The 25,405-nt window shown below is 47.0% G+C and overlaps 1 protein-coding gene across 1 annotated transcript in view; it reads left to right on the forward strand.

Annotated features, from left to right (window-relative positions):
- The window catches only part of LOC138453255 (uncharacterized), a 452,395-nt gene that overhangs the window by 251,857 nt on the left and 175,133 nt on the right, over positions 1 to 25,405 (forward strand). The window contains exon 14 of the mRNA XM_069605925.1: positions 4,510 to 4,621. Coding sequence (XP_069462026.1) covers positions 4,510 to 4,621 — 112 coding nt within the window. The remainder of the gene's footprint in view (positions 1 to 4,509; positions 4,622 to 25,405) is intronic.

Here is a 25,405-nt window from a genome sequence, read left to right on the forward strand (position 1 = left end):
CCTTGCTACACTGTCACTCAAGCATATTTGTGGTCAACATTTATGCCCTTCCAATTAAACAAATTCACAAACTGCCACTGGGTGATTAGGTTGTGTGTGTGCAAGATGGGGCCCCAGCAAGGGTGTGGATGCTTTCTAACCTGTATTACTGGAATAGCTGTTCAAAGCCAACTTGATGAATATTACATTGTGGAAGTGGGGGGGCTTCATAGCACAACAGGGCAGACAGACGGACATCGTCTTTGTGGCATACAGGCTCGGGCTGGTCCATAGGGCAATGGGACAATTCCCGAACCAAAAAAAGCAAAATGCTAGTGCGAGCCTGCCTTGTTGGTCAAAGTAGGCCACTTTTTGCCCAATATGGATCAATGTAATGAGTTGCTTCACTATGGGCTCGTAGTTTTTGAGCATTGTTTCTGAATAAATATTCAAATTGCACAATGTGCATTACATTTCATCCAAAAACTCCCCTACTATGCAGTCTGACACAAAAGGAATGAATTGCTTTTTGCAATTGTGCCAATTTTCCATCGGGCCAGAGACCATGTTATGCCCCAGGCTGGCCATGGTGTCATGGCACTTTTTACTCCCATTTAAAGGCAAGACAAAGATGTTTGTTCTTACATTAGGAGGGTGCAGTCAGTAAATATTTTCGGTTGCATTGCGACAGGTAACTTTACTTTTTAAATGATTCCTTACAGTGGAATTGCCACCAGTTTACAGGATGGGAATGCCACTCTTTGTATGTTCTTTTCGTGGTTAATTTGTTTGGAGAGCACATTGCCATAGCTGATCTAGAACAAGGGCCGTAGCAAGGTTCTGTATAGCTTTAAACCATGGAAGATTATGTGAGCCTAATTGCAATGGGTCTTGCAGGCTTGTTCTACAGGGATTTATATCATTGCTTGTCCATGAACTTATCCAGAACAGTAAAGGTCTTAATAAAGCTTCATACCCAATCCCATATGTCCCCAGCTCTAACATCAAAGGAAAACTTCATCATGTAAGATGAAGTAACTTTTATTAAAAAAAGTATTTGTTTCCCTTCTCACCATGACCTTAGTGTGCCCAAATGTCATAGCCATACTGGACTGCTACCTGGGATTGTTCTCTGTATATTGTGAAGGGCTGGGGTCACTGCTATCCGTACATAGCAATTGGAGAAGGTCTTGATAGCCCCTGCTTGCTTTTTCAATATTAACTCACTCTTCATAAGCTGTTGGTTCCATCGACTACTTCATCAAATCTTGCACCTAAATAATCATGAAAATGTTCTTTCTCCAATTGAGCATCATTTGTGTTTAGCAGGCTGTTTGGGCCATGTTGGGCGTTTCGTTTTAGTGGTATATCACATTCCCATGTTGGTACAATGACAAAGTGCTTTGTAGTCCTTTTGGGGTCTTAGTAATGAGCAGTGAATCCTCTGCAAATAAGTATTTATGAATTCTCTGCCCAGACTTGGTGCATCTGTCTTTAATACACAATGATTTTTATTAAAACCTTTATGTATAGACCGACTAGGGGTGTGAGAACACACCCATGTGCAACCCCTCTGCTTACTGGGGAGACTGGTGCCCTCACCACTCACGCTAAATCTTACCGCAACATAATTATTGCTATACATATTGCAATTGTAGACCGGTTAGTCAGCACCCCCTTTTTTGTGTCCAAGAATTGCCAAATCAAATGCAGTCCATTGATCCATTGCCAGCCCCAGCAGTTAACGTCAGCTTGCATCTTAAATTATCTTTGTACGTTTGTTGCCATGGGATGTACTGATGTTGGCCTGCCACTCTTTTCCATTAATGGGAACTGTTTGTGTCGTCCCTCCGTCCTGTCTTCCCATGTCTTTAGTGGCGGTGAACGCCCTTGCCATTTCCGTCCTTGTCTGTTCCGGCCGGGTCCTACGCCTCTGCCCATACGTATTGATATGGTCTGCACCATGACCCACCCTTCGACCTGCATTTTCCCCTCTTCTACCTCAAGGCTGGACAGACTCGTAAATGAGACAAAAGCACGCTTGAAGATGACCATAAAGCTACTGCAAATGATTTTGATGCACTTATCAAGGAGGTCCAGTGTTGTGGTTCAAAGGTTGAAGACCAGGAAAATGGATCATGCAGAATAATCTGCGTCTGGACCGTATGCGTGATCCTTGAGGGCACAGCCATCAAACATCCCACCTTTCTTTCTGAGACAAACAGAACCTGGCTGAATCACTTACCATTAAGCCTGTGCACCATGCTCCTATTCCCAAACCAAGTTGCTGAAAGGCCCAGATTTATCACACTGCATTTTCAATTTCCAACATAGTGACTATCCTGAAAGCATATTGTGCAACAGGCACCATACAAATGGATAAAGCAACGGTTCAGATCTGTAATGACTATTCCATGGAAATGTCGAGACTTTGAAAACGTTTCAAGCCAATATTTAATGCACTGCCAGACTTCGGCCACTACACCAACTTCATTCCTCTGCTCCTATACTCGACTCTCCTCAACCCTTCAAACTAAACAAAGCCTCATACATATGTGGTGATGCAGTGCCCATTTTCTGATCTTTTGATTCTGGATAAAACATACGCTGCTCTCCCCAGTTCCCACCCAACTGTCTCTTCTTCCCTCCTTCCGTACTACAAAATAACTGATGCCTGTTCTCTAAGCTGCAAAACCCCTCCTGTGCTCTAGTTGACTCTCTGCTCTTCAGACAAATGTGGCCCTATCCTACCTTGCTTTTTCATGTTCATACTAAATTCTGCAGCACACATCTTTAACTCAGTGAGCACTTCTCTCCACACTAAATGGTCCTCATTCTGAGGTTTGGCATTAGTATCCCACTTCACGAACACTCCTCGACCTCTAGAACATTTGCCTTTTACCTCCATAACATTTTGTTCAAGTCCTGTTATGGTGATGCCCCCATCACACCAGTCAGTCTCTTAAGGATTAGTCCTTGGTCCCATTTTCTACATCATACTCTTCCATTGGAAAATGTATGTCTGCCTTTGGTTTCAATTTTCACCTGATGTGGTTGATGGCAATATATTCTCCCTTCCACCTTCATTTACCCCTGAACTATCCACGTTCATCCCAGTCTGACTGGCGGGCCTCTTGCTGGCTAATGCTTAAATCTTCAGAAGTTTTTCTCCTAACACACAGCCTTCTTCTCTTGTACACTTCTCAATTTCCCCCTGATCACAATCCTTCGCCAGCGTCACACATTTGGGGTTCTTCTTGGTGATCTTAAACTTGGCATATTAGTGGGATTATGGGAAGTGGTCCTGCTGAACCAAGTGAGTGTCCCATCTGCACCTACCTCACTTTCTGCTTTACCTGACACTTTCTCTGCTTTGGTACTCAGGCTGCTAGTCTTTGTGGGCCTTGCGCACTCATAACTTCCCTTCAACACCCACACTTCCTTCAGACTTCTTCCCCGCCTCTGCCAATTAACACTGCACTCTTGGGCATCAGTCCTTTTTATATTCTTTTTTTAATGTTTAAATCTCATCCCAGGCTTCTGTGTTCCCCCTGTATATCATGCTGCATTAAGGCTCTGCTTTCTCACACCATCCTCTACCTTGGTGCTGCCGCCTGCTTCTCACTCTCCTGGATCTACACGGGAATTCAATGAAATACCAATTTCCAGAGCTTCAGGATTGCCCTAAAAGTACCTCCAACCCCTGAATGAGTTCCTGTAGGGAATAACACTCCTCGCCCTACTCCGCCATGACCTCCCTTCCAAGCCCTACTGACTGCTCACTATTGTATGTATCTGTGCATTGTCCTTTTGTCTGTAATGGTATGTTCTGGTCTACACAGAAAGGGATGAGCTATGATTCAGTTTATGTTCTGAACTTGCTGAAGGTGTTGAATTTGATTATCTAGGGTGCTGGCACATAGCATGTTTGTATACTCCAATTTGGAATGAACTAAAGACCCCCACACCATCAGCCTGTTCCTCCTATGGTACAAAAGGGAGAAGACTGAGCAATGTTTGTCGAAGCAGCCTTTACAGGAATTTCAGAAATGTCCAGATGGAGTTGCTAGAGAACTCTGAAATTTGGGGAGACGAAAAAGCTTTGGGACCTCAGTTGTGGAAATGCCACCTAAATACTGTTTACGGGTGGAATTTGGAGCGGATTCCTATGCAATGAGATCATGCAAGCATAACGCTAGGAGGAATTTGAGAAATTTACCAAAATGCTAAATCTGATTTTTGCCCCAACTTTTCCAAATGCATTAACAATCTCCTGCAGTGAAACGCTTAAGCCACTCTTGAATCCCTTAATCAGGCATTCCACTTCAAAAAATGAGCCTGCTTGACATGTTGCTTGACCTCTAATCAATTAAGCGTGAGATGTTTCTCATAGTAATTTCACTTTGGTATACTTGACGTACTACAAGCATTCACATGCACTTGAAGTTTATCATTTTAAAAATTCCTCCAAGGTTTGAAGCCAGCAAGGTGGTAGTTGGTCTGATTGGTGCTTGTGTTTTTCGTTTCTAGGTGCGCACCCGTGCTATCGCAGTAACCATTCCCATCTCTTTGAAAGACCGTGCTGGTAATACAAGGAGCAACTTCTCCATTGCCTGCAATTACAAGATTCAAGATAAAATGGGTAAGCTTCCAGGTTGTTTCTCTCTCCACCCTAGTCGTTATCAAGATTCCCGACTACACAAAGGGGCCTTAAGGTTCACACATCCTACTTGTGAGGTCGAAATAAATCTGAGGCCGGATTTGTGTTGCTGGTTGGCAGGGTTTGCTGTTCAGTACTAGCTGACAGTCTGGTACCAGGACACCTTTAGAAGAGTTACTTTGCCAAATGTCTAATACGTTGTGCCCAATCCTGAGCTAGAAGTGGATCTGACCCCCTCTGCATGTGGGGCACAAGCATCCAGCATTAAGGGGCACTTGGGCATGAAAACCACTAACTCTTAAAATGGACTTGACCGAAGGAAGGCCTTTCCGTTTTAAATGTGGCTGCTTTTGAGGTCTTCCTTGTGAAGTGACCCATTTTTGATGACCCCTCCAAGGACATTTTGTCATTGTTCAACTATTCCATTCACGTTGACTTTGTAATGGACTAGCGGGTGTACCCGTGCTTTGCACGTTCATTCCCACTTCATTCATTGCGGAGAGTATTGAAGAGAGCTAGATTGATAGTGTGGAAAGTTTAGGAACAATGAATGCAGAACTATGGCAGAACTACAGCGCAAAGAGCCAATGGCAGGGGTAAGCATTTCAGACCACTTAAACAAAAAAAAAATAAAATGTATATTACATACTTGTTACATTGTCTACACCATGGAACCTACCCCATGACAAATTTCAGGTTTGTAGCATGTTGGGGAAGTATGCTGAACATTTCGAGAACACAGCCATCCACAAATGTCTCGTGTATAAAGAAAACAAGTGGTAATTTGACCTTTGGCAGGTTTTCTTAAAGTGGGGTGTGGGGGAGGAGTCTTGATTTTATTCACAATTTGACAGAATTGCCTCACTCCGTACAGGGTGTAAGATTTTGAGCCCCAAGCGTTCCTGGTGTAGTTTCAAGTGAACAGTGTATGTGCACCACTTTCTGTTGGCCAGCAATACATAGAAAGCGGTACCAGAACACCAAATGCAACATGAAAAATGAGCAGTTTGTTTTTGGACATGAAGGTTCAGAAGTACAAAATGCATACATAATGTGAACGTCTCCACTTGTACAGCATGCTTCCCAGCACTTAACATAGACTTACACATGGTTGTGCTGCTTGCTGTTGAGCCAGAGTAGAGTGGTTGACTTCAAAGAGCCTATCCGGTGGAATGAAACATGTTTGACTAGAAAAAAGTGCAGTGCAAATTGTCGTAAATAGTGCAACTGTTTACAGCAGAGTGGCACTGCGTTTCCAATAGTCCCCACTCACCTAAACCTGTGATTATCCTGTCTTAGAGCGTACCACTACATAAAACCCTGGCCAGCTGATGACTCCTTCGCTAGCGCTATACTGTTGCTGTTCTGGCGGCCTTCATGAGAGTGCTCTATGCGCTGACATTTAAGTTATTGGGGAATATCAAGATGCAGTTAAATGCACTCCTGCTCTCAATGTCAGTAGATCTACAGTCCCAAGAGACACTGGGTAATGCACTGTAAATGTTCTCTTTACAGCCTGAGTGAATGCTGGAACTTAAGGTACAGATTAGGCCTGTCATTTCAACGTTAACCAGATATTGAGAAATATGTTTGCTCTTGCAGAGAGGCACTATGAAGTTGGCTAAACGGATATTGGGATAATCTGTAAGTCACTGGTGTATTTTAAGGCTTTTTCGAGAGTACAAAACTGATACATAAGCTAGTAATACAAACTCTAAGATGCATCAAGTTTAATGTTGAATGTTAGGCATTTATTCTGTATTCCGTGTAGCTAGACAATCTGGCTTTACAGGCCCGCCACACTTACCTTTGTTGGGATGGAAATCAGTATATCCACCCCCTAAGTGCTTTCAGGTGATGTGAATCCCCTATGAAGCAGTGTATAAGGGGGGGGAGAGAACCGCAGTAAAACTCGGTGCAGAGGTAATATAGCAAGATCAGATGTGTAGCATTAGGAGACACATAGAATGAAATGCCATTTTTTAGTTGTGCAAAAGCACAGGCCTGCTTCGTCGCGCTGCACCAGCTGATCTCCATGGAAAGATTCCACTAGGCCCAACATCAATAGGCAGAAAGACAGGAGGAATGCACACCGCCAGTTCTCACTGAAGTCCACTTCCCCATGTCTCTTCACTGTTGCAAACTATCTTTCAGAGGAATGCGCCCTGCAAGACCGAGACCACACAGGCTCAGCGCAGTGCCCATTCATCACCACTAAGCTTCCAGTCAGCCTCTAACACCCAGCCAGTCCAAAGCCAACCCCGCACCATTGACCCGACCCCATGCCCCTGCATTCCATAAGCAAGAGACCCCATGTCCTACCACAAATCAAGTGACCATAAAAGATCTAATTATGCTCGACTGTTTCACCCCTCCACCCCTGAGTGTAAAAATGCATCCTTTGTAACACGAGGTACAGGGACAGATAAATTATAGATCAAAACCTGGGTGGAGACCTTGGGTGCGAGAGGAGCGTTATCAACTAAATCCAGAATGTGTAGTTCAGTGTCACTGTATTTCATCCTCCCTTCCCCCCTGGCACAAATTCCCCAAGCCACCCAGGTGCATGCAACAGTGATGCAGTAGGCTTAGTGTGGTAGATTAGATGTAAAACTGTCTTTCACGAGTGACCTGACCTTCTCCAGACAAGATGAGCCCAGCTGACCCACGTGGATCCTGACCGGCGGAAGAACCAACCAGTTGTAGCCTGGCATCCCATATGGAGCAAGATTATGTACACTGTCTACCCAATAAAATGTGCTAGTTTAGACCCTATACATGATTTATGATGTCCCTCTAAAAGCAGTCGTGTATTTTGGAGTCGGAATGTTCTCGAGCAACAGAGTCCTTTGATATTTGTGTTCTGTACAATTAAAATGTGTTGTCCTTGCAAGAAATCTCATGGCCTATTGCCTTAGAGGGTTGTATTCACTCTGGAGTGTGCATTAACAGGGACTTGCCTTCACTGTTGTAACTTTGTGTTGGGCATGGGCAGTTGCTATAGAGTCGGCCAACGCAAATACAAAGTCTTAACCATTGTGGTAATTGAGGTCCTATTGCATGGACCAGGTCTGATAAATTGCCTGCTTCCATGAAGATCGTAATCTAATTTCCCCCCATACCAAATCTTGGAAACGTTTAATTCTAAAAGCATTCAAGCTTGTGCCGTGGCCCTTCCTAAATCCACTTTGGGTTTTCTGTATTCTGCCAATGCTTATTGCCCAATCTTCCAGATGCTGTAGTGTTAAGGTTGCAAAAACTTTATCAGCATCTAGTATTGTGATTGGTTGATAATTCTTAGGCTCTGATCTAGTTCGCCGCTTAAAGATGGGGAAATTAGTCTGTCAACAAATGGCCATTTATCATTGTCATCAAAAAGATTTCAAGAGCTTTACCCAACCTTTGGGAGTCCCCCTTAAAGAGCACGTTTGATGACTAATTGGGGCTGGGTGCACAAGAATTACTAGCATTATGAATTGTACAGTAATAAAGTCTTGAAGTTTGTGGTAGTAAATATGATTGAAGGTACATAATGGAGACATTAATACTAGTACTATTGAAGCATTTATTGTTTTTGATATAAGTGCAATCCATTAGGGTATGTGGGAGACCATCGTTCTCTATTGCATACCAATTAGGCACATTAGGAATTGTAAAGCTAAAAGGCTGAGTGGTAATTTTTATAATCTGAGAAAGTTATTACTCCTGCTGTTCCTAGCTTCTTAAGCTTGCATAATGATATCTTTTGTTTCTTTCCCCCAGGGAAATTAGAGGATACAGGTAATGATTTTTAAAAAAGCAGGAATATGAGTAGGAAGCCTATATAGATAATGGAGTACAATAGGGGAAATAATCATTATCCATCATTGGATCTTTTATGGATTCACATGCTGTGAATATTCACTGTCAGGTTGGTAAACCTCAGTCACTTTAACCTAGCATTTTCCTTTGGAAAACTTTGATACTTTAGTGTCCTATCGGCGTCCTTTTTGGGTGCTTTAGTCTCCACCAATAGGACATATGGTATAAATGGCCCCACCGCTGCAGCTTCCCTTCATATTTGAACTGTCTCAAAACTGTTGGGATCACTTCGTGTTTTTGCACATGAATTTTGATATATCGAATTAAGATGGGCCGAGCCTGTCCTCTGAGTGGCCTGTGAAGGCTGCGGAACATCGCCATGCAGCGTCGGCCGAACCTCCGGTTAAGAAACCTCGTCCTGCTGTGCCAGCGTTGGAGGTGGGGAAGAGCAGTAGATCTTCGAGGAAGCAGCTGTCGAAGGGTACATTTTTGTCCAAGCATAGTCGGGCCATTCTGAGGGGTCTGGTAGTAGGCCTGAGAAGTCGACGGCGCAGGAGAAGGGCTTGTCCAAGCTGAAGGAATCGTCATCGAAGCGCTCTTTCGGGGACCATCGCAGATCGTCCTCCAGCCAGGAGTCATCTAAACACCGGACCAGCTCTTCCAAGCAGGCCGGGTCTCCGGTGAAGTCTACGCATCAGGTGTTGGTGCCTCGTCGACGGTTGACCTGTCAACGGTTGCTCTCAATCTACAGTTCTGACAGTGGTGTCTGCTCCGACGACAGTGTTTGACAAGGAACCGATGCTGTTCTCGTCCACGAAAATGGAAGGATTGTTGCCGATGAGTGGGGCGTGGCAGTCTTTCGCCTTCGACTTGCTTCTGCCTGACACCATTCTGCATCAAGATACGGCGGCTTTTTCACTGTCCTCAGAGGTTGACTACGACCAGGAGCCTGTGCTGGATCTTTCTGCTTTGGGACTACAATGTGTTGGTCCTTCAACGTTGAGTGGACTGGGAGCTGGACCGGCTTGGCTGGTTAACCCGTAGTCTGTTGTCGCTCCCAAGTTCTGTCCACGCTGCAATAGTTGTTGGGCCAGCTGGATGCGAGGTTGCCTCCTCTGAATGTGAAACCGACTGGGCCGGTGATGGAGGTTCCCGGTGTGCCTCTATGAAGTCTCCTCCGGCAGGGTTGCCAGTACCATTGCCGGTGAGGGACGACCTTCCAGTCTTGTCCAGAGGAGGGCGAACTGCCAGAGTCAGAGACCGAGAGTGTTCCGCGGGACACTTTGTCTACTGGTTCATCTTCGCCGACGAGGGATGACGCATGGGATACGGACAGGGAGGTAGAACAGCCTCAGGAGTTCAGCGCAGCCTCCCCCCCCCGATGATATTGGGGTGTTCCACGCCGTGATGTTCAAGGGGTGTGTGGAATGTGGACTGGCACCAGAGGAAGAGCGGAAGGATTGCTTCCTATTCGATCATATGAGCAAGAAAAGGAAGGCTGTCTTCTCCATGCCTATTCTTGACCATATCTGACAGGAGGGCCTGCGCACGATGTGCCATCCATTTTCAGAGCCGGCTGTCAAGGGTCTGCTTGAGCAGCAGTTCAAGGCCCCGGAGTCTACCCTGAAGTCTCAGCCCATGCCTGGTTCAGCCTGCTGCTGGTCCCTGACTGAATGCCAGGCAGGCACTCTGCCACGCCGCCCCGGAAGCGCTTTGTGGCGCGTCTAATGAGACAGCTTCCAAGAAGATTGAAGCTGATGTTGCCCGTGACGATGTCATGTAGAGGAGGGCCTTCCTGCTTGGACTTGAAGATTGGCAGCGTGACAGGAACAGTTTGCTAAGTGCCACCCATTTTGCCTATGCAGATGCGAGTACCAATCCCGGGAAAATCAAGAACCCCCACACAAGACGCATACACAGCGCCAGAGCCACTTGTCGGACCTTAACGGCCAGCATATCGGATCAACCCCCAAACAAGGGCACCATCGTTGTCTTGGGAACCGATCCACACCAATCTGAACCAGAACCAAGGAAGGGATTACGGACATCTCACTCCAGACCACTAGTGCCTACATTAGGCATAGCAGTAACTCCACAGGAAGACTAGGTGTCTCGCCTCTCCAGTCCACTCTACAACCCAGATGGGATTAGCTCAAAGGCAGGGTCCCGAAATAATATGCCCTGATGAAGGCGGATGCATGCGTGAGCTGCAAGACCGCCGAAACGTGAATAGCTGGGATATTCCCACCCAGCACCACGTTGGCAAAGAATTCTTTTACCGCACAAAGACCCTTCAGGTTGGGCAAAACTGAAGCCCAAAGAAAATAAATTTAGCCAACCCTATGGACAAAGGATCAGTTTAGTCAAACCTATCCATACAGGGAATCGAGGGAATCCAACTAGAAAAGAATTTCCCGTACTCCCAGGGGCAACTACCGTTTGAGTTTTCCCCCTAGTTTTGTTGTGAGTTTTTCGTCCCCCCGTATTTTTCGTTGGATTAGATTTAGACGCACACTTGTTGTAATTTTAACCTTTGTCAAGTTGTTCTAATGTTTTGAAACCATTTGTTTCTCTTATTTTTCTTGCACAATGAATCTTGAAACTGAATCTGTTATGTGTATCCATGTACTATACCTTGAAGCAATCAATATAACATTTTTTAGAAAATGTACAAATGTGTTGAACTAAATTACTTCTCCGAATGAGGACTTTACTTATGATTTTAAATCCTTCAATGATTATAGGTCAAATACAGGATTGTTGTTTTCTCCATCAAACCAGCTCAATCTCACTAAAACGAAGACAAATGCCAGCATTAGTGAATTGGGACAATTTATAGCACTCTCGAAAAGAAATTGTCGTTTGTTTGCTCCCCCAGAATTTACTTTAAATCAGATTGAACCAAGGGGGTAGGGTACACTTACGGTTTATGGATTTCAGCCCATGCCTGAGTCAGCTGGTGTCGGCGGCAGCCAGCCGGAAGGCCCGAAGTCAACAAAAGTGTTACTCCTCCGGACAGTGAGGCAAGGAGGCAGGATGTCTTCGGGAAGAAGGTTTTGACTGTTGGGGCGACGACTGTGAAAGTGGCTAATTCCTTAAAGATCATGGCACCATATGATCGCAAAATGTGGCATAGGCTGGTGCCTATTTTGGAACATCTGCCGGAGCAGCACCGCAAGGATGCCATGCTGTTGGCACGTGAAGGTGAAGAGGCTTCCAACCACAGCATAAATATTGCCATCGACTTGGCAGTCAGGCTTTAAGCAAATTAACAATGGGGCCTGGCTAAAATGCACTCACTTTCGACCGGAGGTGCATTACAAAGTTATCGACATGCCCTGTGAAGGGGAGAATTTGTTTGGGGAAAGAAAATTGATGAAGCCCTCAAAGGGATGAAGGAGGACACAGACTGCAAAGTCCTTGGGTGCTTTGCAGAGTGGGCACTCTTTTTCGCTCCTTTCGGCGGTTCCGGGGTGCTTCCAGTAATGCCAGTTTGCTTCCACCAGGGACCGGGGTTATGGTCGATCCAGTTATTCCTCACATGGGTATTGATGGTCGGCGCAGAAGGGTCTGGAATTCCAGGCTCAGCAGAAAAGGGGATCGCAGTCCTCCACCTCTAAAGGGAAGCAAGCTAAACCACAACAATGACTGCCTTCAGGAGGACCATCTACTGGGGGGCAGGGTGGCTATGCACGTGGACGAGTGGAGAAAAATAACATCGTATCATTGGGTGTTGGATACGGTGCGGCTATGCCACTCAGAGTTGAAGTGTTCCCCGGTTTCCATTCCACTGGTGTATGGCTTGCAACCGCATCTTCAAATCCTGCGGCAGGAGATGGTTCTTATGCTGGAGAAAGGGGCTATAGAACTGGTGCCAGAGAGAGAGGCTGAGTGGTTTATTCCTGCTACTTCATGGTGTAGAAGCCCAACGGCAAGTGGCGGCCCATTCTGGATTTTCGGGTGTTGAACAAGACTCCAACGCCTCAAGTTCAAGATGCTCACTCTTGAGGAGGTCATCCGGTCGGTCCAGCCGGATGAATTTCTGGCTGTTTAGCCTCGCAAAAAACCAAAAGTAGATGCGGGTATGCATGGAGGCAAATCCATCACCTAAATACTTATATTTGCAGGACGCATACTTTCACATTCCCATGTGTCGACGGCACCACAAGTTTCTGCAATTTGTCATAGAGGAACATTACCAGTTTCGGGTACTCCTGTTTGATGATGTTAAAGTGTTTGGCACCAGTGCAGCGTTTCTCCGATGGGAGGGTCATCACATATATCCGTACCTGGACGACTGGCTGGTGAGAGGTTCATTGCCAGGGAAGGTGCAAGAAAGTCTTGGACCTACCTTGCAGCTGTTGCAACAAATGGCATTCGCCATCAACTTCGAGATAATTTCTGACGCCGTCCAAAGAATTTGTATTTCTGGGGGTGGAGTTTCTTCTCTACACGGTCTGGTGAAGCCCTCCGGCGAGTGGGTCCTGAAGCTTCTGCAAAGGGCAGGCGAGAGGAAGGTAGGCACAAGGGTGCTGGTCCGAACCTACATGTCGCTGTTGGAGGGGGGGGGGTGCAGGGGCAGAGGGGGGCCATGGCCTCTTGTATTCCACTGCTGCCAAGCTGTCTTCTCTTCATGAGACGGGTACAAGAGTTCCTCGCGGACCGGTGGGCGTAGAGTCTGACAAGTTGGTGATGAACGGCCCTCTGGTGGCTGCTCTTCGCTGGTGGACGTGCTCGGCCAAGCTGGTACGGGGCATACTGTGATGGAGCCGGAGTTGCAATTTACGATTGTGGCAGACGCCTCTCAGACGGGATGGGGGGGCGCATCTCGGCAATTTGCAGGTTCAAGGCCTGTGGTTTCGGGAGAAATCTCGGTTCCACATTAATGTGCTCGAGTTCAGAGAAGCACACTGGGCCCTCAAGTTGTTTCTGCCACACATACGCGGGTCGGTGGTGAGGGTGTTGACAGACAATACCACCACAATGTTTTATCTCGGGGGAAACAAGGGGGCACTCATTCCAGGGTCCTGTCAAGGGAAGCGCAAGACCTTTGGCATTGGGCTCTGCTTGACATTGTGGCTGATCTGTCTGGAGTGTTGAATGTGTCTGGCAGATGCGCTCGGCAGGGACGTTGGCCAGCTGCACGAGTGGCAGCTGAAGGAGTGTCATGATCTCTGCTTCCAAAAGATCAGAACTTGCCCGACTCCCTTGGAAGCAGACCCATAACCCCGGTTCCGAGTGCCAGCCAGTCCCAATTGGGACCTTTTGGACCCTGTCCTGGCGCCAGTGGCACCAGGCTCATAAAGATGCCCAGTCCCAGCGCTGGAAGCGCCGGGCTCATAATGCTTGGGTGGATTTACCTGCAGCAGACCATGCTGCTTACTTCCCTGCCAGTTGAACCCCTGATCCTCTTCTGTTTGGGACTACTTTTCCTGTTGGGTGGGGCAGGAGCCACTCCCTAGGTTCAGAACACTGGAACTCTTCTGGAAAGCAGGAACTCGTTTCTTATCTAGGCGTGGCTGTGGAAGGAGACACCTAAGCACTACAGGAGGCTATTTAAACCACACCCGATGGATGAATCTTGCTTTGCGTTATTCTGCATTCTCTGCAGCAGAACGCTCATCGTGTCTTCTGCTTCTGATCCTGGGCCTAAGGGAACAAAGGCTTACCATCCTGGAATCCAGTCTTCAGCAGCACCTGTAAAGACAAAGAAAGAACAGGTCAGCACTACGTTCTTCAGTGGCAGCGCATCTCTTACCTGGTCCATCGGCTGTCACCAACGCCTCGCGCTGCATTCCGGCACCTGAAAGACAAAGGCTTACCTACTCTTCGCATGCTCCGGAGGTCTTCGCACTGCGTTCCGGCATCTGAAAGACAAAAGCTTACCAGCTCTTTGCATGCTCCGGAGGCCTTCGGCGCTGCATCCCGCATCTGAAAGACAAAAGAAGGTGCGTTTAAAGACATTGGGCAACTTTATTACTCACGTGCCATTACTCCTTCCCACGCCGAATCCAGTGGGTATTCCAGCACCCTTCAGCTTCTCTAAAGCTCCGAACTTGTACCTGCAAGATAAAAGGGACAGTGCGCGTCATGAAGCAGGCTACAAGCGCTTACTTACCTGCTTCCAGCCGCTTCTATTCCTCACGTGGGTTCGATCCTCAACTCTCATCAGCCCGCCATCGCCGGAACTCTGCAAAACAAGAGATATCATTACAAAAGACTTTTAAGACATTTGAAGTGCCCAGAACTTACCGTTCGTGCAGTTAACGACGGACAGCAGTCCTCTGAGGTCAAGAGGCCTGCACCCTTATCCATTGAAGAAACTGGTTACGGCACCCTGCCCCGAGGCAGATGGAGAGCTCGGCGTTCACTTACCTAAGGTGAGGGTGTTAACCTCTGGGGTTCTACAGGAGAAGAGAAAGGGAAGAGGAGAGAGGCACCCAATAACCCCAGTTCATTAATCCCATATTTTCTATCTGCAGACATCTTACTCTTCAAGTCAGACATACAGTGCACAGAGGCCCAGCCCAAAGAGCCAACCGTGTGTTACACATCACCTCTGAAGATACGGCATTCACCCAGTCAAGACCGGCGCCTCTGCGGGAATCAGGTGAGCGTTACAAGGAGCAGCAGGTTTCCAGGATCTTCCGGAAGTGGGGCCATCCCCCGTTGGATCTTTTTGCATCCATGGAACAGTGCTGGGAGTTTGTCAGCAGGTGGGCTCATCCCGAGTCTCTGGGGGATGCGTTCTCGTTCCCATGGATGGGCCGATTTGCGTATGCATTTCCCCCGTTTCTCCTCTTCCGGCTGACCCTTCTGTGGATTCGGAGATACCAATGCCATGTGATTCTGGTGGCTGCGTTCTGGCCCAGGCAGCCGCGTTTCTCCGTCATTGGTCGAAAAAGGCAGTTGATGGGACACAAGTGTCGAAGTTTTCCATAGGAAAACGCTAAGTTAAAGTGACCGAGGTTTCCCAGCCTGACGATGGGGAATATTCAGCATGTGAATCCATGAAAGATACCAACGCTGGAGAAATGGAGTTACAGGTAAGAAACTACTCCCTTTTCGAGTCTATCCCACCAGAATAAGAAGGGGGACCAAGAATTGGTTAACTTTCACGTTAGCTAGAATATTGGCTATTATGTTTATATTCTTCACTGAGGGCCCAATGTTAATACCTAAATATATGATACCAGTTGAACACCATTTCATCCCAAGCCTTGCACTGTGGTGCTTGGTGCAATGAATGTTGGTAAAATCGGATTTGTCTGTATAAAGTTTATAGCCTGATGCCAGAGAGAATCGTGTAATAATGCTAGTCGGATGATGTAAACACTTGTTTGGTGTATTCAAAAAGAGCAGCATCTGTATAGGCTGCAGTTTTTTAAATACCTTTTTTATATTGAATTCCACATGTTTTCATCTTGTTGGATTGCTTCCAGGAAGGGTTCCAAAGCTAGAATAAATGGAAGGGGCGAGAGGGGGCATACTTGGCGCGTACCACTACAGAGGAAAAAGGGATACATTATAGTTTATAAAAACTGATATAGTGGTATTGGTGAAAAAAGTTTAATCATGGATATGACTGAATTGGGAATGCTGTGCCAAGTAAAAGTTTAAACATGTAGGTCCATTCTACTGTCAAAAGCTTTCTCCGCATCAAGGGCCAATTCGGCATATGGATTAGGGGAGTCCTGAATGACATTAAGAATATTCAGAGTCTGTTGGCTGAAGATGATCTGCCTTTAACATAACCTACCTACCTGAATGAAATGTGAAAGAAAGGGGAGAAGTCTATTAGCTGGAAGTTTGGCAAAGATCATAGTGGTTATTAAAGAGATGGGCCTAGAATTCTGAACCAGTTTGGGATCTTCATTGGGCTTAGGGAATACGTTAAGCATTGCTTTGCAATAAATGAGGTAAAGAGTTCATTAAGTTTAGGGACTAGGATATCTTTGAAATGGGCAAAATAATCAATTGAAAAACAATCTGGGCCTGGGGCCTTACCATTCTTGATCATTAATGGCTTTGTTATGCTCGCCTGGTATCCACAGGGACACCACCCAGCCCTGGTTGGATGATTTGCACTCTCAAACCCTCTCCTGTTCCCTTGGTAAGGCCTCTGGTTAAAGATGGGTCTGCAATATAGGAGAGCTGGATTCAGTACCAGATTCTTTGTTTTCCCACCTCCCTTGGCCTCAACTCCTTCCTCCCCCTTTGGCCTTCTCACCTTAATATTGTAAAAGGTGGACTCTCCGTCCTGCTCCTTGTGGCAGGGGCACGTGGATGTGGGTGGGCGAGCAGCGACCAAGTTACTTCACTGGTGCAAGCCCCCCTGTGAGAATCCAGGCCTGCTGCGACTCCATAGGTTTGCTGCTTTACAGTCTTTATATGCAGTTCTTATGTTCCTCTTAGTTGAATAATGTCTTGCTTCTTTCCTTTTAGGTATGGAAAGGTAATTTGGTGTTGTCATACAGTTTGAAGATGAGAATGGGCCGGTAGGCGAAAGCGCAGTGTGCGCAATGCTGTCCGGTGAGTAATGCGCGATGCGCTGTTTTGCATTTTGTATTGCTAACCGGTGTCTTCTCTCCTTGCAGGTCGCGATGTTGCTCGCCGAGCGCCATAATGTTCCAGCGATGATACGATGACTACCCGGGTAAGAATTGTGAGGCTTTCTTCACTCGGGAGAAAACGTGAGTAAATGCTTACTAATGCTGTCTTTCTCCTCTTTCCAGGTTATGGTATTCCAGGATGCATGCAGTGCCGGATGATGGAGTCCGTACCTTCAGGTGAGTGGAACTGAAGTCAGCGATTGATTGAAGACAGGATACTGTTCCAGGTAAGTTTCGTAGTGTTTTCTCTCTGTAGGTCATTGGTTTCAGGTAAGCTGGCATCAAAGAACTGGACACGGTGAACGTTACTCTGCCCACAGCAGACTAATGCCAAGCATGTTCTGCTGTTTGGGTGCGGTTTAAATAGTCTCAGGTAAAGTAGTCCCGGTAAAGTAGTGCCAGGCCTGCCACACCCAAAAGACTAGACGGCATAGCTCAGTTCCTTGTAACTGAGGTATGTGTCTCCATGTTGGCTGAATCCCCACCCCCCAAGTTAAATAGTCCCATTCTAATGTTGGTCTTCATGATGGTTGAGCCTGGCGCCAGGACTGACTCAGTCTTGGATGAGGTTTTAAGGCCTTTGACCTGGCCCTAACTGGAAGGCTGACTTGCCAGGGGTAAGGGTCATGACACTTTATGTACTTCACTAGAGGATATGGGGGAATCTAAAGATTGTAAGTTGGGATTTTCATAAGAATTACAATGTATAAGCTTAAGGAAACATACAGCACCAGTATTGGGTACTGCGTCTGAAGAATATAATTTTCATAGAACCTTCAAAACCCCTACAGAATATCTCGATCATGCAGGACTATTTTAACATTCTGATCTGTAATAATGGTGAATTTTGCTTTGTCCTTTTTTTTTTTGAGATGGGCGCTAGAGCTTTCAATTACTCGAGAACTGACACATCTTGGATTTATACTTCAAAAGATTAGTGCAGGAGTATTCAGTCGTTAAGTTATACTGTATTCTTAGCTTGATAAGCTTCTGAAGAGGAGCTGCGTTGGTCTGAATATATTCTGATTGTAACATTTTTATGTTGATTATTTGTCTTTATTGAGTTTCTTCTTCTTGGCTGCAGAATGATATAATGTGGCCCCTTAGTACTGCTTTATAGCAGTCCCAATTGTTATGTACTGAAGTGTCTGCTGAAGAATTTTCTTTGAAGAAGTGAGTATGTTGATGAATACATTTCACAAATTCGTCTTTCAAGAGTGCTGAGTTGAACCTCCATCTGTTATTATGGTGAACATCCTGTATATTGGATAATCTAATGTGAACAGAGGCACGATCGAAGAGTGTAATGCTCTCTAGTGTGGCCTTTAATAGAAGATTAGCCTGTGATTTGGATATGAACTCCTAATCAATTCTTGAAAAGTAGTTATGGCAGGTGAATAAAAAGTATAATCTAGATCCGATTGATGTGTAATATGCCAAGAATCAATGAGACAGTTCAGAGACAGAGTTGTGGAATTGTACATGAGATTTAGTAGATTTAAATCGTACATTGGACTTGAGGATCAAGAACCTCATTACAATCGCCAAACACACTAAAGTTATTGGAGTGAGATGAGAGTTTGGTTCCTTAACTGAGTCCAAAATATAGGCTCAGGATTTAGTGTACTTGGGTACAATGCTATTTGATGCCACTTCCTGTTTTGTCAAGGGGTGAAAGGTCATGTTTCATCGCTTCCTGGGATGTCACTTTGGGGTGGGATCAAATGACATCACTTCCCGTGATGTCATCAGAGGTCAGAGGTCAAGGGTCGTGAGGGGTGGGCCACTTTTTTGGGTGTCTGGGCCTATTTCTTGTCCCAGTCTGACCTTCATTGGTGATTTGAAACCAGGAAAAGGGCATGATTAACGGAAAGAACATGGAGTTTTTCAACTTCCATTCGAACCAACAAGTGTAGAACCAAGTAGTGGCTAGCCGGATACAGCCACTCCAATCCATGTTCATAAAAGATCATGTATTTTAGGGGTGGAGAACCATATCCAGACAAGTCTGTCCTCCCTCCCCCCCCACACATCCCGGCGATCTGGTAAAGTTAATTGAAAAAGGTAGTGCATATATGAACCTTAAGTAGATGTTGGTCTAGGGGTCTCCATCGCCTCTCTATGGCTTTGGATAAAACTTTGCAAGTCACCTGGATTTTGACAAGTATGAGTGACCATTTGGAGTAACCTTTAGGGATGCTGGGTGGATGATCCTGTATATGGCGTTGAGTTGCCTGAACGCTGGTCTAAATGCTAATAACCCCTTCTCGCTGCTGTGGTGTTGGATAATATTGTGAAATTAATATTCTCCAGCATTAATCGTTCATGGATTGATATGCTGTGAATATTTCCCGTTGTCAGGCTGGGAAACCTCGGTAACTTTAACTTGGTGTTTTCCTATGGCAAACTGACACTTTAGTGTCCTATCAACGTTCTTTTTGGGTGCTATAGGCTACACCAATAGGATGTCTGACATAAATGGCCCCACCCATACGGCTTGCCTTCAGATTTCAACTGTCTCCCAACTGTTGGATCACCTCGTGTTTCTCTTCGTGTTTTGCACATGCTTTTTGTATAAGGCCAGTATGTCATCTGTGGCCCAGAAAAAAAACTGTTTAGTTCTTGTGCTACCTGTGGCCTAAAGGTCTATGAAGGGGATGGCCATACGGACAGTCTCTACTGTCTGTACCCCCATCATTTGGAGGATGCCTCGGAAGTGGGTTTGGCCTGGGGGAGCATGTCTTCGGTGAGGGCAGAGAAGGCCTCTGAGCACTGACGAGTTGAGTCGGCGGAACCCCCGCTAAGAAGCAACGGACCGAGTTGCCTACGCCTGAGGTGGGGAGAGGTAGCAAGTCTTCTACATCCAGGTCACATCATTCGAAGGGGGCGAGTGGCTCCTCGCTATCCAAGTCAGATCAGCCTAACAAGTCCAAGGGGTCTGGTGGAAGGCCCAAGAAGTGAAAGGTGTTGGACAAAGGACCGGCGAAGCCCAAGCAGTCTTCCTCGAAGCACTAATCTAAAGATCATAAGTCCTTGTCCAGCTGGGATTCTTCGAAGCACAGTTCCGGTTCTTCCAGAAAGAACGGGTCACCGGTGAAGACTAAGACGTGGAGGCTGCTGTCCCCATGACGAGAGCATCGACTGATACCTTGTCGACAGTGGTACATTCTGCTTTTCCGTCGACGGGGGGGGGGTGGTGTCTTCGGCTCCGTCCGTGACTGCGTGTAACGCTCACCTGATGCGCAGAACTCGGAACACCGACTGAACAGGACCCTCAAATCTTGCTTGTCTGGCCAGTAGGAATATCCTTCTGCAGATGAGAAAGGGGATTAACAGTCTGCAGAATAGTGTGCTTGCTCCCCCTTTCCCCCCTTCGTTCCTCTCTAACTTCCTCCGAAATCCCCGGTTGAAGCTCACCTTATGGTTTGAAAGGATGAACTCTCCATCCTGCTTGTGGTGCAGGGGCGCGTGTTTTTCCAGTTACTTCATTGGTTTTCAGAATGGCGCTGGCAAAATCCACTTGACTTTTCCGAGCGGAACGCCTTAAGTATGAATATTATAAAAGTTCAAGTATTGAGCCTCCTTTTCTGTTGCCTTCCTAACCTGTGGTCTGTCCTTTATTTCAGGTGCAGAATGAAGGCGCTGCGTTGAGGGATTGAATTGCCGATGGTAAACTCAGGTGAGTTAGTGATGGGGGCGATCCCTCTTAATGTCTTTATATTCCCCCAGTAATGTCTTTTGTCCTTTCCCCATAGGGGCCGGGGTGCGGTACCTGCCAACGAAGCGGCGCCGACCCGAAATGAGGAATGGTCCACCAACAGAAGACCGGTAAGTGTTATGGCGGAAAATTAGGCTTTCCTCATATGTTCCTTCTGCTCACCTTTTGTCTCTTCTTCTCTCCCCTAGGCGCAGAGATGTGGCGACCGGTGCAGACAGTCGCGGTGGAGCCAGAAGAACTCCCGAGGACAGGTGAGTGAAGCGCGGCACTGCAGCGAGCGACGCGGTGCTTTTAAATGAAAGTCTTTTCTCAGGAACGCTGGCGTGAAGGTTCCGGATGCAGGTAAGAAGTTTGATGAAATTCTTGGTTTTCACCTTTCTCTTCTCTCATTACAGGTGTTCCAGGATCGAGGCGGGCGTGGCTGGAGACCAGATGCAGGAGCAGACACGGTGAGCGTTCAGCTGCTTGGATGCAGAACAACGCGAAGCGTGAGCTACTGTCTGGGCGTGGCTTAAATAGCCCCCAAAGTAGTTCCAGGTAAGTATCCTTCCCTGGCCACGCCTGAGTGGCAAAATAGTCCCAATGAAAAAATAGTCCCTTTCAGGTCTCAGGGAGGCCTGAATCTTGCAGCATGGTCTGCATCAGGGAAGTGCACAAAACACCTTCCTTTATGAGCCTGGCGCCAGGACTGATGTCCAACATGAGCCTGGCGCCAACGGCGCCAGGACAGAGTCCAAAGAGCCCCTATAAGGGGCCGCTGGGCTTTTACCCGGGGGCATGCCTGCTCCCGGGGGTGCTGGGCCTGGCCTGGTGCTCCGGGGGTAGGCATCATGACACTGTGGTCTGCTGTTGCTGTCAACGCAGATGGTTTCGGAGGGCTTGTTGCTGACGGGTGGACCATGGCAGTCTGCCAACTTTGAGCCCATGGTTCCTGTGGACATTCTGCAGCAAGAACCGGCTCTGCATTCTCTTTTCTTGGGGATGGAGGAGGAACATGAGCCACTTTTCGGTCGGTTCTGGGTCTGCAAAATGCATGCCCGTTGACGTCGAGTGGGGTGGGGGCTGGGCCGCCCCTATACCCATTAGTAAATCCTCAATCACTGCTATTCTTGCAGGTGTTAAATACGCTGCAGTCATTGTTGGCCCAACTGGATGCGAGGCGGCTACCGCCGCCTCAGTCTGTTGGTTCCGGTGGTTGGAAGTATGCCTGGTGAGACTCCTAGGAAGTCTCCTCCAGTACGGTTGCCATTGCCGGTGGGGTTGGACCATCCACTAAGTCAACCTAAAGAGGGGGAATTGCCTGATTCGGATCCAGAGAGTGCTCCCCTTGATACCCTGTTGACTGTCTTTGTCGCCAACGAGGGGCGATGCCTGGGATACGGATCCTGAGGTGGAAGAGCCCAGTAGCCCGGCACAACCATATCCGCCGGATGATGTTGGGGCGTTCCACGCCCTGATGACGTAGGTGTCAGGAGTTTGGTCCTGCTCCTGAGGAAGAATATAAGGCCTGCTTTCTCGTTGACCATATGGGAAAGTGACGGAAGGCGGTCTTCTCGCCACCTGTTTTCTGAGCCTGCGGTGAAGGGCCATCTGGAAAAGAAATTACAGGCTCAGGATGGATTCCACCTCAGATGTCGGTTTCTGTGGTGGCTAGCCGTAAAGCCAGAAGCCAACACAAATGTGTCATGCCCCCGGACAGTGAAACCAGGAAACGGGACACGTTTGGGAAGAAGGGTGGGGGGGGGGTAAGAGGCCTCCAACCACAGCAATCAATATTGCAGTGGACCTGGCGGAGGTCAGGGTCTAAGCAAATCAGTAATCGTGTGGTGCTCCGACGGCAGGCCTGGCTGAAGTGTGTGGATTTTATCCCAGAAGTCCAGTATAAGGTCGTCGATCTGCCCTGTGAGGGTGAGCACTTCTTTGGGCAGAAGATCAATGAGGCCCTGAAAGGGATGAAAGAGGATACTGAGGTGGCAAAGTCTTTAGGTTCCCTACAGAGTGGCCGCTCTTTTTGCTCGTTTCAGGCTTTTTGTTTTTTTTTTTTGTAGGAGCTGCAGTTGGCTCCTTCTGCACGATCCTACTTCATAGGAGCTCTTGTGCGAGCTCCTACAATACACCAGCCCACAGGGATACCATTTCACCCCCCCCAGCGGCACCATTGGGTATATCAAGAGATCAAGTAAGAGAAACCACCTGTAGAAGCCGCAAGACAGAAGCTAGAAAACTATTAGCACATCCGCATAACCCCGCGGCAAGGAAAACTAAGAGCTTTTTGGACTAAACCTAATGATTCTGTAGGAAGATCCTTCCTCGTAAATAAATAACACCCAACCTATGTGGACAAATTTTCGCCTGCTAATCGAGAAAGCCCGCACACTAAGAAGACAAGTTACTATCATCTCCAAGAGAAGGCCAGAGGATTCCTAACTTGGCCAAAGCCCACTTGTAACCCCTCACATTGACCACTCCTGAAGAAAGTCCCAAGACCCACAGAGGACTGAAACATGTTGAGAAATTTTTTTATCAGTCTAATGAAACTGTCTGAGTGAATTGAATATTCCAGTGAAGGGATGTTCTAATAATGGAATAGAATTAGAATAGAAGAATAGAAAAGATAACGATGAATCATAATCGTAACTCTGATCTAGAAGAACTATACAACAGGGATTTAATTAGAGATCAGTAACGTCAGTATCTGTAACGCTCACCTGATTCTCGCAGAGGCGCCGGTCTTGACTGGGCGACTACCGTATCTTCAAAGGTGATGTGTAGCACCCGGTTGGCTCTTTGGGCTGGACCTCTGTGCACTGTATGCCTGACGTGTAGAGTAAGATGTCTGCAGATAGAAAATATGGGGTTAATGAACTGGGGTTATTGGGGTGTCCCTATCTCTTTCCTCTTCTCCTCTCCTGTAGACCCCCAAAGGTTAACGCTCTCACCTTAGGTAAGTGAATGCCGAGCTCTCCATCTGCCTCGGGGCAGGGTGCTGTAACCAGTTTCTTCACTGGATAGGTAGCGCAGGCCTCTTGACTTCAGAGGACTGCTGTCCGTCGTTTACTGCACGAACGGTAAGTTTCGAGTCATTCAAATGTCTTTAAAGTCTTTAGTAATGATGTCTCTTGTTTTGCAGGGTTCCGGCGATGGCGGATGACGGGCTGAAGTGAGTTGAAGATGGAGCCCATGTGATGAATAGAAGCGCCTGGAAGCACGTAAGTAAGCGCTTGTTGCCTGCTTCACTATGCGCTCTAACTGTCTTTTTATTTTGCAGGTAAGAGTTCGGAGCGGCTGCAGGGTGCCGGAATACCCACTGGATTAGATGTGGAAAGGAGTAATGGCACGTGAGTATTAAGGTTCCCCAATGTCTTTAAACGCACCTTGTTTTGTCTTTCAGATGCGGGATGCAGCGCCGAAGGCCTCCGGAGCGTGCGAAGAGTTGGTAAACTTTTGTCTTTCAGATGCCGGAATGCAGTGTGAAGACCTCCGGAGCGCACGAAGAGTAGGTAAGCCTTTGCCTTTCAGATGCCGGAATGCTAACCTGTTCTTTCTTGTCTTTATAGGTGTTGCTGAAGACTGGATTCAGGATGGTAAGCCTTTGCCTTTCAGATGCCGGAATGCTAACCTGTTTCTTGTCTTTATAGGTGTTGCTGAAGACTGGATTCAGGATGGTAAGCCTTTTTCCTTAGGCCTAGGACCGGATGCAGAAGACACGATGAGCGTTCTGCTGCAGAGGTTGCAGAATAACGCAAAGCAAGATTCATCCACCGGGTGTGGTTTAAATAGCCTCCTGTAGTGCTTAGGTGTCTCCTTCCACAGCCACGCCTAAGTAAGAAAAGAGTTCCTGGTAAGAAAAGAGTTCCTGCCTTCCAGAAGAGTTCCAGTGTTCTGAATCTAGGGCGTGGCTCCAGCCCCACCCAACAGGAAAAGTAGTTCCAAACAGAAGAGGATCAGAGGCTCAACTGGCAGGCAAGTAAGCAGCATGGTCTGCTGAAGGTAAGTCCACCCAAGCATTATGAGCCCGGCGCTTCCAGCGCTGGGACTGGGCATATTTATGAGCCTGATGCCACTGGCGCCAGGACTGGGTCCAAAAGGTCCCAATTGGGACTGGTTGGCACTCGGAACCTGGGTTATGGATCTGCTTCCAAAGGAGTTGGGAAAACCCTGACCTTTTGGAAGCAGAGATCATGACAGTATCTCTAAGATTTTTTAGAATTGATTGTGCATGATGGTTTGTCTTTGTTAATACGATACATATGTATCTTTTTAGAGGGTTTAATCATGTATTGTAGACAATTTTGTAATTTCTATTAAAATTTGTACTTTTTGAACTAATTGATGGCATTCAGATGAATGGGTAACTGTTGATAAAGGACCAAGTCCTATCTTTTCGAGTCTTGTGTAGCCATAGAACTGGTGCCTGTAGCGGAGAGGAACAAGGGATGGTATTCCCCTTATTTTTTGATTTCGAAGAAAGACTGGGGATTGAGACCCATCATGGACTTGCGCGGTTTGAACAATCTCCTCAGGAAGGACAAGTTCAAGATGGTTACTCTCTCTCAAGTCCTCCAGGCCCTTCAGCTTCAGGACTGGTTGGTGTCTCTTGACCTCAAGGATGCTTACTTCCATGTGCCGATCCAT

Source organism: Ambystoma mexicanum, chromosome 4p, assembly GCF_040938575.1.
Source record: "Ambystoma mexicanum isolate Mex_15411 chromosome 4p, UKY_AmexF1_1, whole genome shotgun sequence".
NCBI lineage: Eukaryota > Metazoa > Chordata > Amphibia > Caudata > Ambystomatidae > Ambystoma > Ambystoma mexicanum.